The sequence below is a fragment of the Balaenoptera musculus genome, chromosome 20 (genome assembly GCF_009873245.2).
Source record: "Balaenoptera musculus isolate JJ_BM4_2016_0621 chromosome 20, mBalMus1.pri.v3, whole genome shotgun sequence".
Classification (NCBI taxonomy): Eukaryota; Metazoa; Chordata; class Mammalia; order Artiodactyla; family Balaenopteridae; genus Balaenoptera; species Balaenoptera musculus.
The window spans coordinates 16,105,603-16,125,400 of NC_045804.1; the positions used below are offsets into that span (position 1 = coordinate 16,105,603).

The 19,798-nt window shown below is 35.1% G+C and overlaps 1 protein-coding gene and 1 non-coding gene across 2 annotated transcripts in view; one reads left to right on the top strand and one right to left on the bottom strand.

Moving 5' to 3' along the window:
* Positions 1-1,879: 1,879 nt before the first annotated feature.
* EFCAB13 (EF-hand calcium binding domain 13) overlaps positions 1,880-19,798 on the bottom strand; it is a 123,674-nt gene continuing 105,755 nt past the window's right edge. Inside the window, 6 exon segments of the mRNA XM_036836707.1 lie at positions 1,880-1,998; positions 2,161-2,262; positions 3,345-3,398; positions 7,670-7,738; positions 9,606-9,749; positions 11,820-11,869. Coding sequence (XP_036692602.1) covers positions 1,880-1,998; positions 2,161-2,262; positions 3,345-3,398; positions 7,670-7,738; positions 9,606-9,749; positions 11,820-11,869 — 538 coding nt within the window.
* On the top strand, positions 15,427-15,530 carry LOC118887595. The gene has a single exon (XR_005018074.1). It is a non-coding gene; the product is annotated as a small nucleolar RNA U13 (small nucleolar RNA).

Below are 19,798 nucleotides of genomic sequence, written 5' to 3' on the forward strand. Positions count from 1 at the left end.
GGTCATGGAAGCAACATAAATGCCCATTGACAGATGAATGGATAAAGAAGATGTGGTACATATACACAATGGAATATTACTTAGCCATGAAAAGGAACGAATTGGGTTATTTGTAGAGATGTGGATGGACCTAGAGACTGTCATACAGAGTGAAGTAAGCCAGAAAGAGAAAAACAAATATCATATATTGACTCATATATGTGGAACCTAGAAAAATAGTACAGATGAACCTGCTTGCAAGGTAGAAATAGAGACATAGACATACAGAACAAATGCATGGACACCAAGGGGGGGAAAGGAGGGGTGGGATAAATTGGGAGATTGGGATTGACATATATACACCAATATGTATAAAATACATAACTAATGAGGACCTGCTGTATAGCTCAGGGAACTCTACTCAGTGCTCTTGGTGACCTAAATGGGAAAGAAATCCAAAAAAGAGGGGATATATGTGTACATACAGCTGATTCACTTCGCTCTACAGTAGAAACTAATGCAACATTGTAAAACAACTATACCCCAGTAAAAAAAATAGTTTTGATCTCACAGACCTCCTGCAAGAGAGGGGTGTTCCTGGACCATGATTTGAGAACTGCTACCCTAGAGAGTTGATAGCTCAAGCAGTGATCAGGAAGTAATATGATTAAGGGAGGGAAGGAATTAAAACTGAGAAGACTGAGAAGTAAACCCTGGATTGTTTCTACATTAGGAAATTAGAATAAGTGGAGCTGGCAAAGGAAATTATTGGTGATTTCTGATTCTGAGAGCTATTTCAGTAGAGTTGGGGAGTACGTGAGTGGGAAAGCCAATTGCAAGGATTCAAAGAGAGAATGTAAAGTGAGGAAGCTGAAGCAGCACCTAAAGACCAATTAAAAAGTGGGCTGAAAGAAATGAGGGATGAATGATCATAATTATAAGACAGAAGAACCAAGTCAATGTTAGTTTTTAAAAGGAATGGGGGAGTATATGCTACTTTATAGGCAGAGTAGAGAGAAATAGGTGAAATTGAATGTGTTGAATTATGAAATAACTTTTATACAAATATTGAATCATTATGTTGTACACCTGAAACTAATACAATATATCAATTATCCCTCAATAAAAAATATTTTTTGAAGAAGTGGGAGATGATCAGGTCAAGAGGAATGGATTTGGAAGGGTGAAAAGAACCTCTTCAACTGAAGAGAGGAGAGGGACATAGTATATCTTCCTGAATAAGAAGAAATGATTAACTGGAGAAAACAGAAAATGGAGATGTTTGCAATGAATAGGTTCAAATTTATTAAAACCATGATTTGAGAACATAATGGTTGTGTTTTATTTCCTACTTTCTGTTGGGTTTAGCAGAGAAAGTCAAGTATGTATTCCCTTCTTCATCCCTTAGTATAGTTCCTGGACATATTCAGTGATCAGTAAATATTTGTTGTTTGAATAAATCAATATACAATCTTTTCTTTCAAGGCCAGAGCTGTACAGAAGCGTTCTAGAAACATCATTATAATAAGAAATGCTAATCCCCAAATGCTCCTAGATCATCTTTTTTTGTATCAGAACAACAAAGAGAGTAATAGAAATAAAAAGACAAGTCTAAAGTAGTTACATAACACAAGAGCCAGCAGATAAGTCATGTAACTGGACTCAATAAGCGATAATAAAAATCTCAGTAAGCAAACAAATCAATCAATCAATCCCTAACTCCTTCTGCTTCCCCTGTGTGTCTCTCCCTAATACTCATTTTTATTTGCTAATTTTAATTACTCTAATATTTTTCCTTCTTATTTTGGGGATGGAATCATGCCCTCAGGCACATAATATATTGGTTGTACTTGTGACTTAAGAAATGAAAGGCCAGGCACAATCTTAATATATCACTTCTTCATCTTTTAGGTCTTAGATAGGCAAAGTGTGGACCTTGGACCAGCAGCATTGCCACCATCTGGAAACTTGTTAGAAATGCAGAATTTCTTAGGCTGTACTCCAGACCTGAATCATAATCTGCATTTTAACAAGATGCCCAGGTGATTCATACGCACATTCAAGTTTGAGAAGCATTGTTCTAGGTGACACAAAAAAGATAAGGATCATTTCTGAGAAGCTTATATACAAGATAACAAAGGTAACTTCTAGGAAGACAACAGAATTAAAAAAAAAACTCACCATTGAATGTCAAATGAGGCATTAGTTTCTTCATTTCTTCTGTGAGCTCAACCCCCTCATTTGCTAGAAAGTTGTCTAAGTCCTGGATATCAATCACCTTTCCTTAGAAAAGGTGAGAAATAAATTGCAGAAATATTATATAACTGTCTACAAAGGATGAAAAAGACTGTGCTTATGTATAACATTACCCATGTATACACAGAATTAACAGGAGGATCAGAAAAAAATCCTCTGTTTCAAATTCTGGTTCAGAAAAGCAGAAAATGGCTACAAAAAAAATAATTCACTGGTGGGTTATTGCAACCCATAGAAAATTAAGCTACATATAGGTATTTGGCTTTATTTTTTTCTCTTCCTCCTACCCCACTGGAAAATTCAGTTTTTTCTATAGACCAGTTTTTGAAATTTTATTTTTATTTATTTAAAAAAAATGTTTGCCTAGTTTGCTTCTCTGAGCACTATGCATTCCAAGAATTTCATTCATCTCAACACAGTCAGAAGTAATTTTTCCTCATTCATTGTAAAAATAATATAACAACATTTAAGATTATTATAAAGTGGGAAAAATATAATTCTACCACCCTACCACAAAAACCATTTTTAGGTTTTCATATTCCAGCTTTCCATTATGAAAGCTGTACTTTCATAACGTAGAAGTCTAATATACATACAATTTTGTATTCTGCTTTTCCAACCTAATATAATTACTTCATAAACTTGTTTCCAAGTTGCTACATAATTTTTACAGTTAACATTTCAACAGATGATATCCCATAAGCCTGACTTACCATGATTTATGTGGTATTCCCATACTCTTAGATATTTAGGCTGTTTCAAATTTCCCTGAAGGTCTTTAGGAAGAGATTTTTTTCTTTTATTCAATTAAATTATTTCCAGAGGATAAATTTCTAGGATTGGGGTTAATGGGGAAAATGAATAGTTCTGTGGCTCTTGAGATCTGTAACTATGTTGAAGAATTCTTTTGGGGAAAACGTCAGAGAATATTATGGGTATTGATATATAAGTACAGATTAATTACTGTTTACCCAATTTCAGTAGCATCCACAACAATGGAACATATATGAAAGAATTTAAACATTTATAAGGGGATATATTTTTCTCCACCAATTGCAAAATATTAAGACGCTATTTATAACATCTTTTCATCATAGCTTGCAACTCACCCTTGATATAACTGATAGCATCCATCAAATCATTCAGACCAACTGTATTATCACCTGTAAGGAAAGGGAAATAAACCTCAGAATCAGATAAGCAAATATTACTGAGACGCACAAAATTTAGGACGCATAAAGTTCTGAAATTATGAAGACCATAGAATTCATTAATTTTTTTCTAATTTTTCTTAGAATTTTATGATCTTATCCTTAGAGATAACAGTATTATCTTAGAAACAAAGCTTTCAATCTGTAATGAATCATTCCTGTATCTTCCTTTTTTCTTTGCTTTTATAGGCTACTAGAATAAGATTAAATTAAGAAGTGATTGGTTACAGGTAAGTGTAGGGAGACAGGACAAATAAACCTGACCCTGAGTATTTTTATTTAGTAATTAATCAGCAAATACTTAGGAGTACCTTCTATGTGCCCAGCACTTTGCTAGGCTTTGGGGATACAAAAGTAAATATGCTGGCAGAGTTCTTGCTATTAAGGGGTGTACAATCTGGTAGAGGGAAACAGACAACGAGCATGTAAACAAATGAGCAAAAAGGTACTGTTGTTTTGAGGTATTGTTAAGATGCTATCAAAGATGAAATAGGGCAATATAATAAAGAGTAATAGTGGGTGGGATTTCTTCAGACAGGGAGCTGAGGGAAGGCCTCTCTGAAGTGGCTCTATTTGGGTTGAGGTCTGAATGATGACGAGAGCCATGTAAAGAACTGAGAGAAGAACATTCCAAGTAGAAAAATAGCATGTGTGATAGGCCTAAAATGGGAATGAATTTGACGTGACTGAGAGATAGAGAAAAGGCCAGTGTGAAAGGGGCCAAATTATGCAGGGCCTTGTAGGCCACGATGATAAAGTTTGGATATTATTCTGGTTGCAGTGGAATGTCACTGGAGGTCTTGAAGAAAGGAGTAATTTGACTTGATTTCAGCTTTCAAAAGATCACTCTGGCTGGTGATCTCATCTATGCAGGATGGGGAAATTGGAGGAATGAGGACTAGATAGTAGACTGTTTCAGTGGCCCAGGAAAGAGATGATGGTGGCTAGGGCTATGGGTACAGCAGTGGAGATAGTGATAATGGATGGATTCGGGACCTATTTTTCAAGGAGAGCCTAGATTTGAATGTGGGATATGAGGGAAAGAAGAAATGAAATCTAGTCTCTTCTCCCCACCCTCCCCCTCAAAACCCCCAACAGGGTAGAGGGGATGCCATTACTGAGATGGGGAGGGCTTGAGACATTTTAGAGAATTAAATCAATAATTCCATTAAATTTGTGATGCCTTTTGGACATTCAAGTGGAGATACCAAATAACTAGTTCAATATACCATTCTTGACTTAGGGAGGTTGCCCTGGAGATACAAATTTGCTTTTACCAACTCAAAGACAGAACCTGGCCCAATGAAACTGGATGCAATCTCATAAAAAGAGGATGTAGATTTAAGAAAAAAGACAGCTAAGGGTCTAGCCCTGGGGTGCTTCATTATTCAGAGATCTTGATGGGAGGAAGAGTCAGAAAAGGAAACTGAGAAGAAGCTGTGAGGGAAAAAAGAAGAAAATCAGATGGCTATGGAGCTTCAAAAGTCTGAAGAAAAATATGTTTCAATACACAACATTGTAAAGCAGCTATACGCCAATAAAAATTTATAAAAAAGTTTCAATAAAGAGGGGATAGTCACTATGTCAAATGCTGCTGAGATATCAAGTAAAATAAGAACAGAGAATTGATCATGAAGTTTGGCAAGAGATAGACCACTGATGATTGAGAGCTGGTTCAGTTCCATGGCAGGGAAGCAAGCACTGAAGAGTGAATGGGAGGTTAGGAAGTAGAGACAATGAGTAATGACAACTTTTTGAGAGGTTCTTCTGTGAAGAGGAACTGATCGAGTAGTAGCTGGCAGGGGACAAGGGGAATAGAAGACATATAGCTGCCTGTCAATGGAATATATACAGAGATACAGAAGAAAGGGAGAAATCGAAGTTGCAGGAGAGAAAGAGGAAAATTAAGAGGAAAGAGAAAGAGTTAAATCTTTGAAAAGGCAAGTGGAAATGAGATTCAGGGCACAAGTGGAAGGGCTGGCCCACAATGGGAGCAGAGATTCCTTTATGACAAGATGAGAGGCAGGGTATATGGGCATAAGTATTGGTAGGTTCATAGAAATTAAGGAGGAAAATGAGGTTAGTCTTATCTAATTGCATCTTTTTTCTTTCTATGAAATCTGATATGAGGAAGTGTTGGAAATTTGAAGAGAGAAGGTGTGAAATTGTCTCTGAGAGTGAGAAAGTGAATTTATTTGGAAAAGGTAGTAGGCACTTTGGCCGCATTAAGGGCTGCCCAGAGAAAACCATAATTCAGAAAGACACAGGCACCCCAATGTTCATTGCAGCACTATTTACAATAGCCAGGTCATGGAAGCAACCTAAATGCCCATCGACAGACGAATGGATAAAGAAGTTGTGGTACATATATACAATGGAATATTACTCAGCCATAAAAAGGAACGAAATTGAGTCATTTGTTGAGACGTGGATGGATCTAGAGACTGTCATACAGAGTGAAGTAAGTCAGAAAGAGAAAAACAAATATTGTAATATTAACGCATGTATGTGGAACCTAGAAAAATGGTACAAATGAACCGGTTTGCAGGGCAGAAGTTGAGACACAGATGTAGAGAACAAACGTATGGACACCAAGGGGGGAAAACCACAGTGGGGAGGGGATGGTGGTGTGCTGAACTGGGCGATTGGGATTGACATGTATACACTTATGTGTATAAAACTGAAGACTAATAAGAACCTGCTGTATAAAAAAATAAAGTAAAATTCAAAAATTAAAAAAACAAATAAATAAAAATAAAAAGAAGTGTTGGCAAGGATTAAAGAAATTATGCATTGCTAGTGGGAATGTAAAATAGTGTAGCTACACTGGAAAACACTTGGTCAGTTCCTCAAAAAGTTAAACATAAAGTTGCCATATGATCCAGCAATCCATTCCTAGATATATACCCAAGAAAAATGAAAATATATGTCCACACAAAAACTTGTACTCAAAAAACTATTCATAACAGCAAATAGTCATAACAGCATTGTTCATAACAGCTAAAAAATGGAAATAACTCAAATGTCTATGAACTGATAAATGTCTAAACAAAATGTGGCATATCCATATAATAGAATAATATTCCATCACAGAAAAGGAATGAAGTACTGATTCATGCTATAATACAGATGAACCTTGAAAATAATATGCTAAATCAAAGAAGTCAGGCACAAAAGGCCACATATTGTATGATTCCATTATATAAAATGTTCAAAAAAGGCAAATCCACACAAGCAGAAAGTAGATTAGTGGGTGTCACTGGCTGGGAAGAGGTGGGAATGGGGAATAACTGCTAAAGGGTATGGGGTTTCATTTTGAGGTGATTAGAATGTCCTGGAGTTAGAGTGGTGATGTCTGGACAGCTTGTGAATATACTAAAAACCACTGAATTGTACACTTTAAAAGAATAAATTTTATGGTATGTGAACTATATCTCAATGAAATATGTACATTGATAAAAAGTGTCATAGATTATAAAGGCATTCCAATTTAAAAATATTAAATGTGGAAAAAAAGACATTTATTTCACCAAAGCATTTAGAGATACGTCATTGATAGGAATATCTGCATCTATGAAGAGTCGGGGGTTAGGAAAAGATGCTGGTGTTGAAATGGTCTCCCTAGTTTCAAGGAGGATAAGAGGAACCTCAGTGACAGAGGCCAAGCAATAGTATTCAAATAGCAGGGGCAAAATGATGTGCTTATACAACAGAGATAGTATGGTAATAAGAATGATACAGGGATTAATACTGTAGGATTTAGGGGAACGGATTTCTTGAAGTTAAGACTTCCATAAATGAAATAGATGCGCAGTCCAGTTGGGTATACCTGAAAACTCGAGGCCTGACTTGAAATGGTACAACAAAAAGCAGTGGTCTCTCATCCAGTTTTCAGATCTGATATAATTCACATTAAGAACCACTTGAATGAAGGAAAACTTAACTCCTCTTGAGGAAGGACTCTGTAGTAATAGCAAAGACATTTACTATGAATCTTCTTAAACCCTGTCTTATTTTGTTCCCTTTGTTATAACTTTTCCCCATTTTCCTCACTTATTTTTTATATTCTTGTATTATTTATATTTCATAAGCTGCTTGAAATCCTTTTTGAAACTATAGAGACTAAAAATTAAAAACTTAACATTCATATAGTGATTTTTAAATGTCATTTCATTATTTTTATTTTACACTTACTTTTCTTTGAACTAGAAGTATTCACTTACCTATAGACTCTTTGAAATGTGGACTTTAAAAAATTTCCTTTAAGAAATCTTTTAAATCTACCGCATTATCTGGAAGGTCAAAATCAAGCATACTGGCATTAAAAACCTGATTCTGAATTGGCACATGAAATAAAGGCTCTGATTTACAATGGTTAGCTAAAATTCCATTCTAGCTCATTTTCTGTCTCAAAAGATTGAAACTATTTCAATAGAACTTTTCATACTTTTAGGAACCACAACATTGAACAGTTAATGATATTAATAGCTAACATTTTTTGAGTTCTTACTTAAAAGTAAGAACTTATATAACTTTTGAGTTCCTTACGTATATTAGGCATCCTTTATGGTGCTTTACACGTATTAATTCTGCAATCTTCACAATAATTCTATGACAAAGGTACCCTTAATATGCCTATTTTTAAAAGATAAAAGCAAAGAGAAATTAAATGACCTGCCCAGATCACAAAGCTAAGAAGTGCTAGCAGTTATATTTGAACTGAGGCACTCTAAGGCCAGAAGTGACAAGGTTAACTATTAGGATACACACACACAAACACACACACACACACACACACACACACACACACACACGAAGTAAGATGCAATAATATAATCGCTGCAGAAAATCTAGGGCTATAACTACATTAAGGAGACTTCAATTTATAACAAAATGTCAGACTGGGTAGCACAGAAATCACCCCACTACAAATCACCAGCGATGTCGTGTGAAAGACAGTATTCTATGAATCCATGACCAAGTCATATGAAAAGGAAATAATAAAATGTTAAGTGGGCACTGAGATCCAGAATGGAAACCAGTGAATACTAGGCCTACAGCTATCTTGGGAATACATATCAGACCCAGAAATGGCTAGGTGCTTGATTTAAAGACTCATGCAGAATCATAAAAGAGGACTTGGATCCATGCTAAATGGAGAGTTTGGATTTAGATACCAAATAAACCTGGGATGCTTAAAGGATTTCAATCCAGTGAAAAGGAGATTAAAACATCACATTCACTGGCCCAGGTAAACAACAGGGAGACTTAAATCTTCATAATTAAGAGAGGCAGTAGGAAAAACGTCTCCTGGGACAAACCGAAAGCCCAGCCTGCATCTCATGTGGGTTTGGAATCTAAATTTATACCACGCTCATGACATGAGGAAACAGCAGGTCGAAATGTAAAAACTGATCCAGGTCAATACTAATATGGAGTATCTGGAAGAAGCAATAACCAAACTGTGCTGGGGAGGCATTCTCAATCCTAGGACTCAAGGGATTCCCATAGAAAAAATAAACTGGATAAGATGAGCCCAAAACAAAAGGTCACCTAAAATGAATGAAACTCAGCAGCTTCTAGAAGTATTCCCACATGATTCGACTTCTTAAGAGTGAGTATGTATAGGAAAGGAGATCAAATACATATTATATGAAGTCAAAGACGGAAAACAAAGGTAAATTTGCGCCTGCTGGGAAACAATGACCAAAACTAAATAACTGTTCTTTTAAAAATGTAGTGAGCCTTTGGGTATTACCTTTGGTTAAAAAACAAAATGGGACAAGTACTATAAATGGACAAATGAAGGTAGATCTCCTCTGAAGAAAGATTACATAACAAAATGAAGCTGCTGGTGCCATGTCTTTGTTTTATTTCATAATACATGGTATTTTCCCACCCATGCTTATAACTAATGGAGGATAATTATCTAAATCAGCATATATAGTATCTAAATAAGCATATAGTATCAATAGATGGGAACAGTTAGATATGGTCAACAGATATTTAAATTAGTAGACTATTTTGGCTCTTATTTGTATCAATCTAAGTCTCTACTACAACTCCCTTTAGTGTCTTAACCTTATGTATATACTCTAAGACTGATTCCCATTAATAGAAAAAAATGAAAAAATCTCAAGCCAAAAGAAAAATGCTCACTGCTGGTGTCACAACATTTAACAGCTTCACTGAAGTCCTCCTCAGTTAAATTAACATTCAGACTTTTCAGGGCACACTGCAAGTTAGGTATACCAATCTTGCCATTATCAACATGTGACAAGATGTGAGCAGCTTCTTTAATCTCTACAAAGATAAGCATATACAAGATATTATATTTTTAATGCAAAATAAATTTCCTGAAGTCCACACTATAGGTAAACTCTCAAATTATTTATTTTAACCAAAATCTCTGCAGGAAAAATACTAATATTTTCTATTTATAACGGATAACCCATTTATTTCAAGTAGCATTTGAAACCAAAAAATTTAATGGCAAAGAGAATACGGTGGGTTATCTGAATCCATTCACCCATTAATTACTGAATAAGCTGTAAGCCTTTCTTATAATAGTTATGTCCTCTACATGTAGGTCTAAAGATTTCTATCAACTGATAAGGCAAACAAAGGCTAAAATTTGAGATTTGAAGTTTTTTTTTTTAAACTTAACAATTATATTTATTTTTTATTTATTTTAAAGATTTGAAGTTCTTGATCCCCAGGGCCACTGTTAGTCCATCTCATGCTCTTGTGTGAATTAGAAAAAGGGCCCCTCCCACTATGTTTCAATTACAAAAAGGCACACCCGCCTCTGGGCAGCTGCAATCTATCAAAGCTTGGAGGACACAGTGAAATATGGACTACATTTCAGCCTCCACTTGTACCCTCTCAACCAGGCACCCTTGCGCAAGGCACAACACATACAACCAAATGGGGCAGTACTGTTGATAACAGACCAATTCAAAATATAAGACATAATAATAATTGGGTGCTTTAATTTTTCATCAATATCATTTCCCACTCCATTTCTCCCTCAACCCCAAAATGAATTTGTTGTATATGTTTCCATAGTCTGAAAAGTGTCACATTACACCAGCAAATCTAAACCTCGTAGAGGTCACTTGGAAAGAATACCATAATATCATCTTAGATCTATATTCATTCTACTAACATTAACTTTAGTACTATTAGCTATTAAGACCAGCAATGAAAATTTCAGCCTTCTTACCAAAGAGTTTTCTGTAAATTCCTTGAAGACAGGGACTGAATCTGTCATGTCTTGTAAACAAAATTATAATATATTATACAGTTGGTACTATTAGAAAAATATGCACAAGATAATATGCAAGCACTGAGAAGGTGTACCTAACCTAGATTTAATGAGTGATGAACTCTGGGAAGTCTTATGGGGTGGGAGGTAATATCGGAGCTGAGTTTGGGGGAAAAATGTGAGATTGTCTAACAGGACATATGAACAAAGGAAAAATCACATGCAAAGACATGGAACTGAAAGCAAATACAGCCAATTTAAATTATAATAATTAGTATGGCTACAGAATATATGCAAATGTAGAACTGATGAGAGATGATGTTAAAGAGATAAGAGATTTATTCATTCATTCATTTCATAAATATTTACAATTGTATGAGTTAATAACATAAAGATTTGGAATGATGCCTAGCACAGTAAATATTATATAAGTATTAACTATTAGTATTAGCTATTACTAAGAGCCTGCTGAAACCCAGGATTGTGCTAGGATCTGGAGAAACAACAGTGAGCAAAGTGGAGACATGTTCCTTGGCCTAATGGGCAAGGGGAAGAAAGAGACATTAATCAAATAATCAAAAACATGAATGCATATTTATAAACGAAATAAGTGTTATGAAAGGGACATGGTTTAATGAGAGCACATAACAAAGGAAGCTAACCTAAACTAGCAGATAATGATAGGCTTCCCTGAGGAACCTGACATTCATCTGAAAGATGAGTAACATTAACTAGACAAAGAGGGTCAGGGAAAAATATTCCAGGGGATATAATATGCAAAGGCTTTGTGGTGGGAGGAAAAGAGAGCATCTAAGGAACTGAAAGAACACCAGTGTAGCTGAAGTACAGAAAGCAAGGATAATGGTCCAAAATTATGCTAGAAGGTAGGGTGTGCAGCATTTTTATCTTTACCCTAACAACAATGGGAAATGTTTAAAGAGTTATAAATAGGGGGAGATAACATGATCAGATTACTGTTTAGGAAAAAAATATCACTCTGGCTGGAGTGGACAGAATGGACTAGCAACCCGTTGGCATTTGGCAATCATCCTAAAAAATAACTCTTTTATAGGAAATGTTTTCTCATATATATATAAAGTTCTCACCATCTGCCTTTGGTAATTTCAGATTTGAAGACAAAGTCTCTTTCCTAAAACCTGCAAATTTAGAGAGAGAGAGATTACATAATAAGGCATGATATACTGATCTTACCCAGTTTGAAAGGAAACCAATGAACAGATTAAATACTTCACCTCTAAGTAACATTTATCATTGATGACCATTTCCTTCTCACAAAATCTTTCCCTGGCTTCCAGAATATTATTATCTATTCATGTTCCCCTTACTTCTTAGACTCCTTCATGGATTTGTCATCGTCCACCAGCTCCTTAAATGTGGCAGGGTTTGGATGCTTCCTTATTCCCTAAGAAGGCAGATTAATCCCCAGGCCCATATATTCAATAAAATGTTTAATTATTAGTCTGAATTGTCCTTCTCAGTCTCTGCTTGCCTACCTGTCTATTATCCATCTAATCCTGGAGCTTTTCCTAAGAACAATTTGCAATTATACACTCCTACATACTTCCTACAGAAATACAAATTGGTACAGAGATCTATTTGGGGGAAAAGTGATAGAAATAAAATCTGCCCATTTGCAGAGATGGACAATACTGCAGCTAAAGATTAGTTCAGAATAACTCGCAATTAGTCCAGGTACTACACCTTGAAACAAAGGGAGGTTAGAATAAAGGTAAATTATATTTACCTTAATTTTTAAAATTTGTTCTAAGCAGGATGAACAAATAGCTAACCTATTAAGAAGTACTTTCAAAACAGTAGGTTTGGGCAATTTTTTAAGATAACTCTAAGATAAAACTTAGAGTTTTGAGAAATGCATTGAGAAATGCATGGTTTCTCAAACTCAGCACAATTAACATCTGGGGCCAGATAATTATTTGGGGGTGGGAGTACTATCCTGTAAATTGTAGGATGTCTAGCAGCATACCTTGCCTCTACTCACTAAATGCCAGTGGTCCTCCCCCATCAGTTTTGACAATCAAAACTGTCTTCGGACATTGCCAATTGTTCCCCAGGAGGCAAATCTGATTTTACTTTTTAGCTGAAGCTAAATTTAGTTAGGAAAATGGCTTTCTAAATATGGGTAAAATTCATCTGTAGACATCCCAGATGAGAGTATAAATGGATCAGGTAAATTCTTTGTCAATACAGCAAACAGCAGATCAATACTTATATAAAGTGTTACAGAGACAAACACTTTAATTTAATTATTCAACAATAACTTGCACTTCTCAAAGGACCTTTCGCTTAAAAAAAAATAAAGCTAGAAAACTCTTAAGACCTTTCTAAAACTCATAAAAGGAAAAGGGTTAACTCTGGAATAAAATTACCATGAAAGGAAACATTTCAAAGCCATGCAAAAACATATGTAAATAGTTTGAGACCAATCTTATAATCCAGTCCAGGATATCATCTAGGCATTTGATATTGTAATAACTAAATCTCTGTGGATATACCATATAGGGTATATCCCTTAAATCTAGTCTATAGTAAACAGTGTTCCAATAAGTTTTGGTGTTATTTAAGAATTTATTAAGAGAATTAGTATTTGGTAAAATAGTTTGAAACTCTTGGATAAAATTTTAGCAGAAATTTTTATTATAAGCTGCTGGTTATCTGCTCAACCAACTCACCTTCAACAAATGAATTATCTGGTATTTCTTGAAGACTATCATCAGTGAAATAAATTTTATCAGTGTTTCCAAGTATATCTGAATATTTGTCCTTATCAGACTGATTACTTTCTTTCATGCAGTCCAATGTACTGATGGTCTCATTCAATGCTACAAACACAGAAAATATACATACATGTAATCCAGGCCATGGATCTAAATTTGGGGAAATAAAAATAAAACTGATGGACTCGGGACTTCCCTGATGGCGCAGTGGTTAAGAATCTGCCTGCCAATGCAGGGGATATGGGTTCGATTCCTGGGCCAGGAAGATCCCACATGCCACAGAGTAACTAAGCCCATGCACCATAACTACTCAGGCCCGCACGCCTACAGCCTGCACTCTGCAACAAGAGAAGTCACCGCAATGAGAAGCCTGCACACCACAACGAAGAGTAGCCCCCGCTTGCTGCAACTAGAGAAAGCCTGCACGCAGCAACGAAGACCCAATGCAGCCAAAGATAAAAATAAATAAATAAATTTATAAAAAAACAAAAAACAAAAAACAACTGATGGACTCTTCTAGATTTGCACTGTCCCAAACGGCACCCACTAGCCATGTGTGGCCATTTAAATAAGTAGAGCAGTCCATTCTCCACTCCTACAGCTTTCTATAGCCCCTTATCTTTGTTCTTAAAATTATTTTGTTACAAGTCTCTGTTTTTTGTTTGTTTTTGGTTCTTGGTTTTTGGTGGGCTATTCCTCTATGAACAAAAGTATACCAAAGTTTCTCTAGTTATTCTTTTATGAGCTCACCATTTCAGTAGAAAATACCCTTCATTCTTCTTAACTGCTCTCAAGTCCCAATCTTTCCTTTTCCACTTTCCTTCCCTACACCCTTGTTCCTCTCAGCTAACTTCACTCAATTTAGAGAGTCATCATAGTCTATCATGTTTAGCACAATAACATCAAACATTTGAACTAGAAAATACATGACTGACCTCCCTTAATTTTTAAAAGAAAACTTCACATTTCTAAACTAGATTTCTAAAGAAGCATCTCTCAAGATTCATTAAAATAAAGTGATAATAAATTACTTTAATATTAGCTAATTTATGTAAAAGTATAATTTTATAGATTATTTTGTTCTATGATATAGTAATTAGTCATTGGTAAGAAGTTTCAAAAACATATCATGAGAGGAAGAGTTGATGGGAAATTTGAGTCTAGAGAAAAGATGGCTTAATGGGAAAGAAATAAAACCTAAGAATTCTCACATCTCTGGAGGGCTACTGACAGAAGAAAGAGTCCAAATGTTAAATATGGTTAAGGAACAGAATTATAAAGATTTCTACCAAATATGTGGAATAGTTGCCTAGTTCTGTAGCTGTCCAGAGACAAACAGTGGAATGAGTGTACAATGCCATTAGCCTATCCTCAAAACCCACTGATTTGATTCTTAAATTAATATATAAAAATTAAAGGGCTTCCCTGGTGGCGCAGTGGTTGAGAATCTGCCTGCCAATGCAGGGGACACGGGTTCGAGCCCTGGTCTGGGAAGATCCCACATGCCACGGAGCAACTGGGCCCGTGAGCCACAGCTACTGAGCCTGCGCGTCTGGAGCCTGTGCTCTGCAACAAGAGAGGCCGCGACAGTGAGAGGCCCGCGCACCGCGATGAAGAGTGGCCCCCACTTGCCACAACTGGAGAAAGCCCTCGCACAGAAATGAAGACCCAACACAGCTAAAATAAATAAATAAATAAATTTATAAAAAAAAAAAAAAAAAAAAAAAAAAAAAAATTAAGGAAACTCCATATCTAATGAACTAGGGAACTATTAAATCTCCATACTACAGAACTCATTCTCTGACCATGATAAAATACTGATAAAACTAGAAATAATCAACAAGGATAGGGCAATAATGAAATTCAAATTGCCTTGAAATTTAAAGTTTTCTTTTAAACAACTCTTATATCAAGGAGAAAATCAAAACACAACTGGAAATGTTTAGAAAATAACAAGATACTTTTGTAGTTCATAAGTGTGATGATTCGGTGTTCATGCAGTCGTGTGATATGCGCCTCCCTGAAACCTTGTTATGACACCAGCATATTACCCATCTGATGTAAAAAGAAAAAAATAACAACAATAACAAACCAGACTGTTATATAAACCAAAGTTTTACTACAATGAAAATTGATAGTCTTAAACATATTTATTTCTCAGCAAGAAAAAAATTAAATTAATAACTTAAACAAGAAGTTAGAAAAAATAGAAAATGGGCATAAGGGAACAATAGAAAGGACTTCATAAAGATAAAAACAGAAATTAATTTTTTAACTATAAAGAGAAACACTAAAGATAACTCTAAGAGTTAGTGCTTTAAAAGAGAGATAAATAAGACATTTGCTACATATGGCTCTGGTGACCAGAGGGTAGGGCATTGCTTTGATGCACAGGTCATCTCCTACAAAAGGCCACTCTTCTCCAAGGTCAAGAAACATAATCAACCTAACAAATACACAGAAATAAAAACAGAAAATTAGGCAAAATGAGGTAACAGAAGAATATGTTCCAAACAAAGGAAAAAGATAAAACCACAGAAGAAGGACAAAGTGAAGCACAGATGGGCAATCTACCTGAAAAAGAATTCAAGGTAATGATCATAAAGATGTTCAAAGAACTCAGGAGAAGACTGGATGAACAGAGTGAGAAGTTAGAAGTTTTTAACAGAGTTAGAAAATATACAGAATAACCAAACAGAGTTAAAGAACACAATAAATGAAATGAAAAATACACTAGAAGGAATCAACAGTAGATTTGATGATACAGAGGAACAGATCAGCAAGCTGGAAGACAGTGTAGTAGAAATCACTGAAACAAAACAGAAAAAAGAAAAAAGAATAAAAGAAAATGGGGACAGTTTAAGAGACCTCTGAGACAACATCAAGTGTACTAACATTGCCATAGGGGTCCCAGAAGGAGACGAGAGAGAGAAAGGGGCAGAGAGCATATTGGAAGACATAATAGCTGAAAACTTCCCTAACCTGGGAAAGTAAACAAACATCCAGATACAGGAAATACAGAGTCCCAAACAGTACCAACCCAGAGAGGATCACACCAAGACACATTGCAATTAAAATGGCAAATTAAAGATAAAGAGAGACTATTAAAAGCAGGAATGGAAAAACAACAATTTACGCACAAAGGAACTCACATAAAGCAATCAGCTGACTTTTCAGCAGAAACTCTGCAGGTCAGAAGAGAATGGCCTTATTTAAAGCGATAAAATGGAAAAACCTACAACCAAGAATACTGTACCTGGCAAAGTTTTCATTCATATTTGACAGAAAGTTCAGAAGTTTTACAGACAAGCAAAAATTAAAAGTGTTCAGCACCACCAAACCAGCTTTACAGGAAAAGTTAAAGGGACTTCTCTAAGCAAAAAAGAAAAGGCCACAACTAGATAATGAAAATTATGAAAGGAAAAAGTTCATTGGTAAAGGCAAGTATACAGTAAAGGTAGTAAATCAACCACCTACAAAGTTAGTAGGAAGGTTAAATGACAAAAGTAGCAAAATCATCTATACCCACAATAAGTAGTTAAGGGATACGCAAAATGAAAAGATGTAAAATATGATGCCAAAAACTGTTGAGGGGGTTGCAGGGTTGTTAAAATGCATTTGAACTTAAGAGATTGGCAACTTAAAATAATCACATATATTGATATATATATAGAGAGGGAGAGATTGCTATATATAAATCTCATGGTAACCACAAACCAAAAATCTATAATAGATACACACACACACAAAGAAATCAAAATAAAACAATAAAGATAGTCATCAAATCACAAGAGAGCAAAAGAAGAAGAAAGGAACAAAAAAACCCTACCAAAACAGCTTCAAAACAATTAACAAAATGGCAATAAGTACTTACCTATCAATAATTACTTTACAATAATGTAAATGGACTAAATGCTCCAGTCAAAAGCCATAGAGTGGCTGAATGGAAACAAAAACAAGACCCATATATATGCTGTCTACAAGAGACTCACTTCAGATATAAAGACACACACAGAATGAAGGTGAGGGGATGAAAAAAGATATTCCATGCAAATGGAAATAAAAAGAAAGCCAGGGTAGCAATATTTATCAGACAAAATACACTTTAAAACAAAGATTAAAACAAGAGACAAAGAAGGACATTACATAATGATCAAGAGATCAAGCCAAGAAGATATAACAAATATATATATATACATACATATATATGTGTGTATATATATATACACACACACACACACACACACACACACACACACACACACACACACACACACTAGAAACATCTAAATACATAAAGCAAATATTGACAGACATAATGGGAGAGATTGACAGTAACAATAATACTAGGGGACTTTAACACCTACTTACATCAATGAACAGATCATCCAGACATAAAATCAATAAGGAACTAATGGCCTTAAATGACACATTAGACCAGTTGGACTTAATAGATACCTATAGGGCATTCATCTAAAAGCAGCAGAATACAAATTCTTTTCAGGTGCACATGGCACGCTCTCTAGGATAGATAACACACTAGGCCACAAAACAAGTCTTGACAAATTTAAGAGGACAGAAATTATATGAAGCACCTTTTCTGACTACAATGGTATAAAACCAGAAATCAATTACAGAAGAAAAATTGAAAAAATCCAAACATATGGAGACTAAACAACATCCTACTAAAAAACTAATGGGTCAGTGAAGAAATCAAAGAGGAAGCCAGAAAATACCTAGAGATAAATGAATGAAAACACAATAATCCAAAATCTATGGGACTCAGCAAAAGCCATTGTAAGATGAAAGTCTATAGTGATACAAGCCTACATCTGGAAACATGAAAAATCTCAAATATACAACCTAACCTTACATCTAAAGGAACTAGAAAAGAAGAACAAACAAAACCAAAAAATAGTAGAAGGAAAGAAATCATAAAGATCAGAGCAGAAATAAATGAAATGAATATTTAAAAAAAACAATTAAAAACATCAATAAACAAAGAGCTGGTTCTTTGAAAAGATAAACAAAATTGATAGATTTTTAGCCAAACTTATCAAGAAAAAAAAAAGAGAGAGGGCCCAAATCAATAAAATCAGAAATGAAAAAGAAGTTACAACTGATACCACAGAAATACAAAGGATCATGAATTTACTATGAACAATTATATGGACAATCTGGAAGAAATGTATACATTTCTAGCAATCTATAATCTTCCCAGACTGAATGAGGAAGAAATGGAAAATATGAACAGACTGATTACCAGTAACAAATTGAATCAGTAATTTCAAAAACTCCCAACAAACAAAAGTCCAGGACGAGAAGGCTTCACATGTGAATTCTATCAAACATTTAGGGAAGAGTTAACACCTAACACTACTCCAAAAAATTGAAGAGGAAGGAACTCTACTAAACTCATTCTACACAGCCACCATCACCCTGATAACAAAACCAGACAAAGACAGATTCAATGCGATTCCTATCAAAATACCAATGGTATTTTTCACAGAACTAGAACAAATAATTCTAAAATTTGTATGGAAATGCAAAAGACCCCCAAATATCTGAAACAATCTTGAGAAAGAAGAATAAAACTGGAAGTATCACACTTCCTGATTTCAAACTATACTACAAAGCTGTAGTAATCAAAGTAGTATGGTACTGGCACAAAAACAGACACGTAGCTCAATGGAACAGAACAGAGAGTCCAGAAATGAATCCACACTTATATGGGCAATTAACCTATGACAAAAGAGGGAGAATATACAGTGGGGAAAAGACAGCCTCTTCAATAAATGGTGTTGGGAAAACTGGAAAGCTACATGCAAAAGAATCAAACTGGACTCCTCTCTCACACCATGCAAAAAAAAAATTCAAAATGAATTAAATATATAAATGTAAGACCTGAAACCATAAAACCTCTAGAATAAAACATAGGCAGGATGTTCTTTGACATCAGTTTTTGTAATATTTTTTTCGACATGTCTCCTTAGGCAAGGGAAACGAAAGCAAAAATAAACAAATGGGACTAAATCAAACTAAAAAGTTTGCACAGTGAAGGAAACTATCAACAAAACGAAAAGGCCACCTACTAAATGGGAGATGATATTTGCAAATAATATATCTGATAAGGGGGTGAGTATCCAAAATACACAAAGAATTCATACGACTCAACATCAAAAAAATAAGCAAACATATTAAAGAACGGGCAGAGTATCTGAATACATATTTTTCCATGAAAGACATACAGATGGCCAACAGGCACATGACAATATGCTCAACATCACTAATCATCAGGGAAATGCAAATCAAAGCCACAATGAGATATC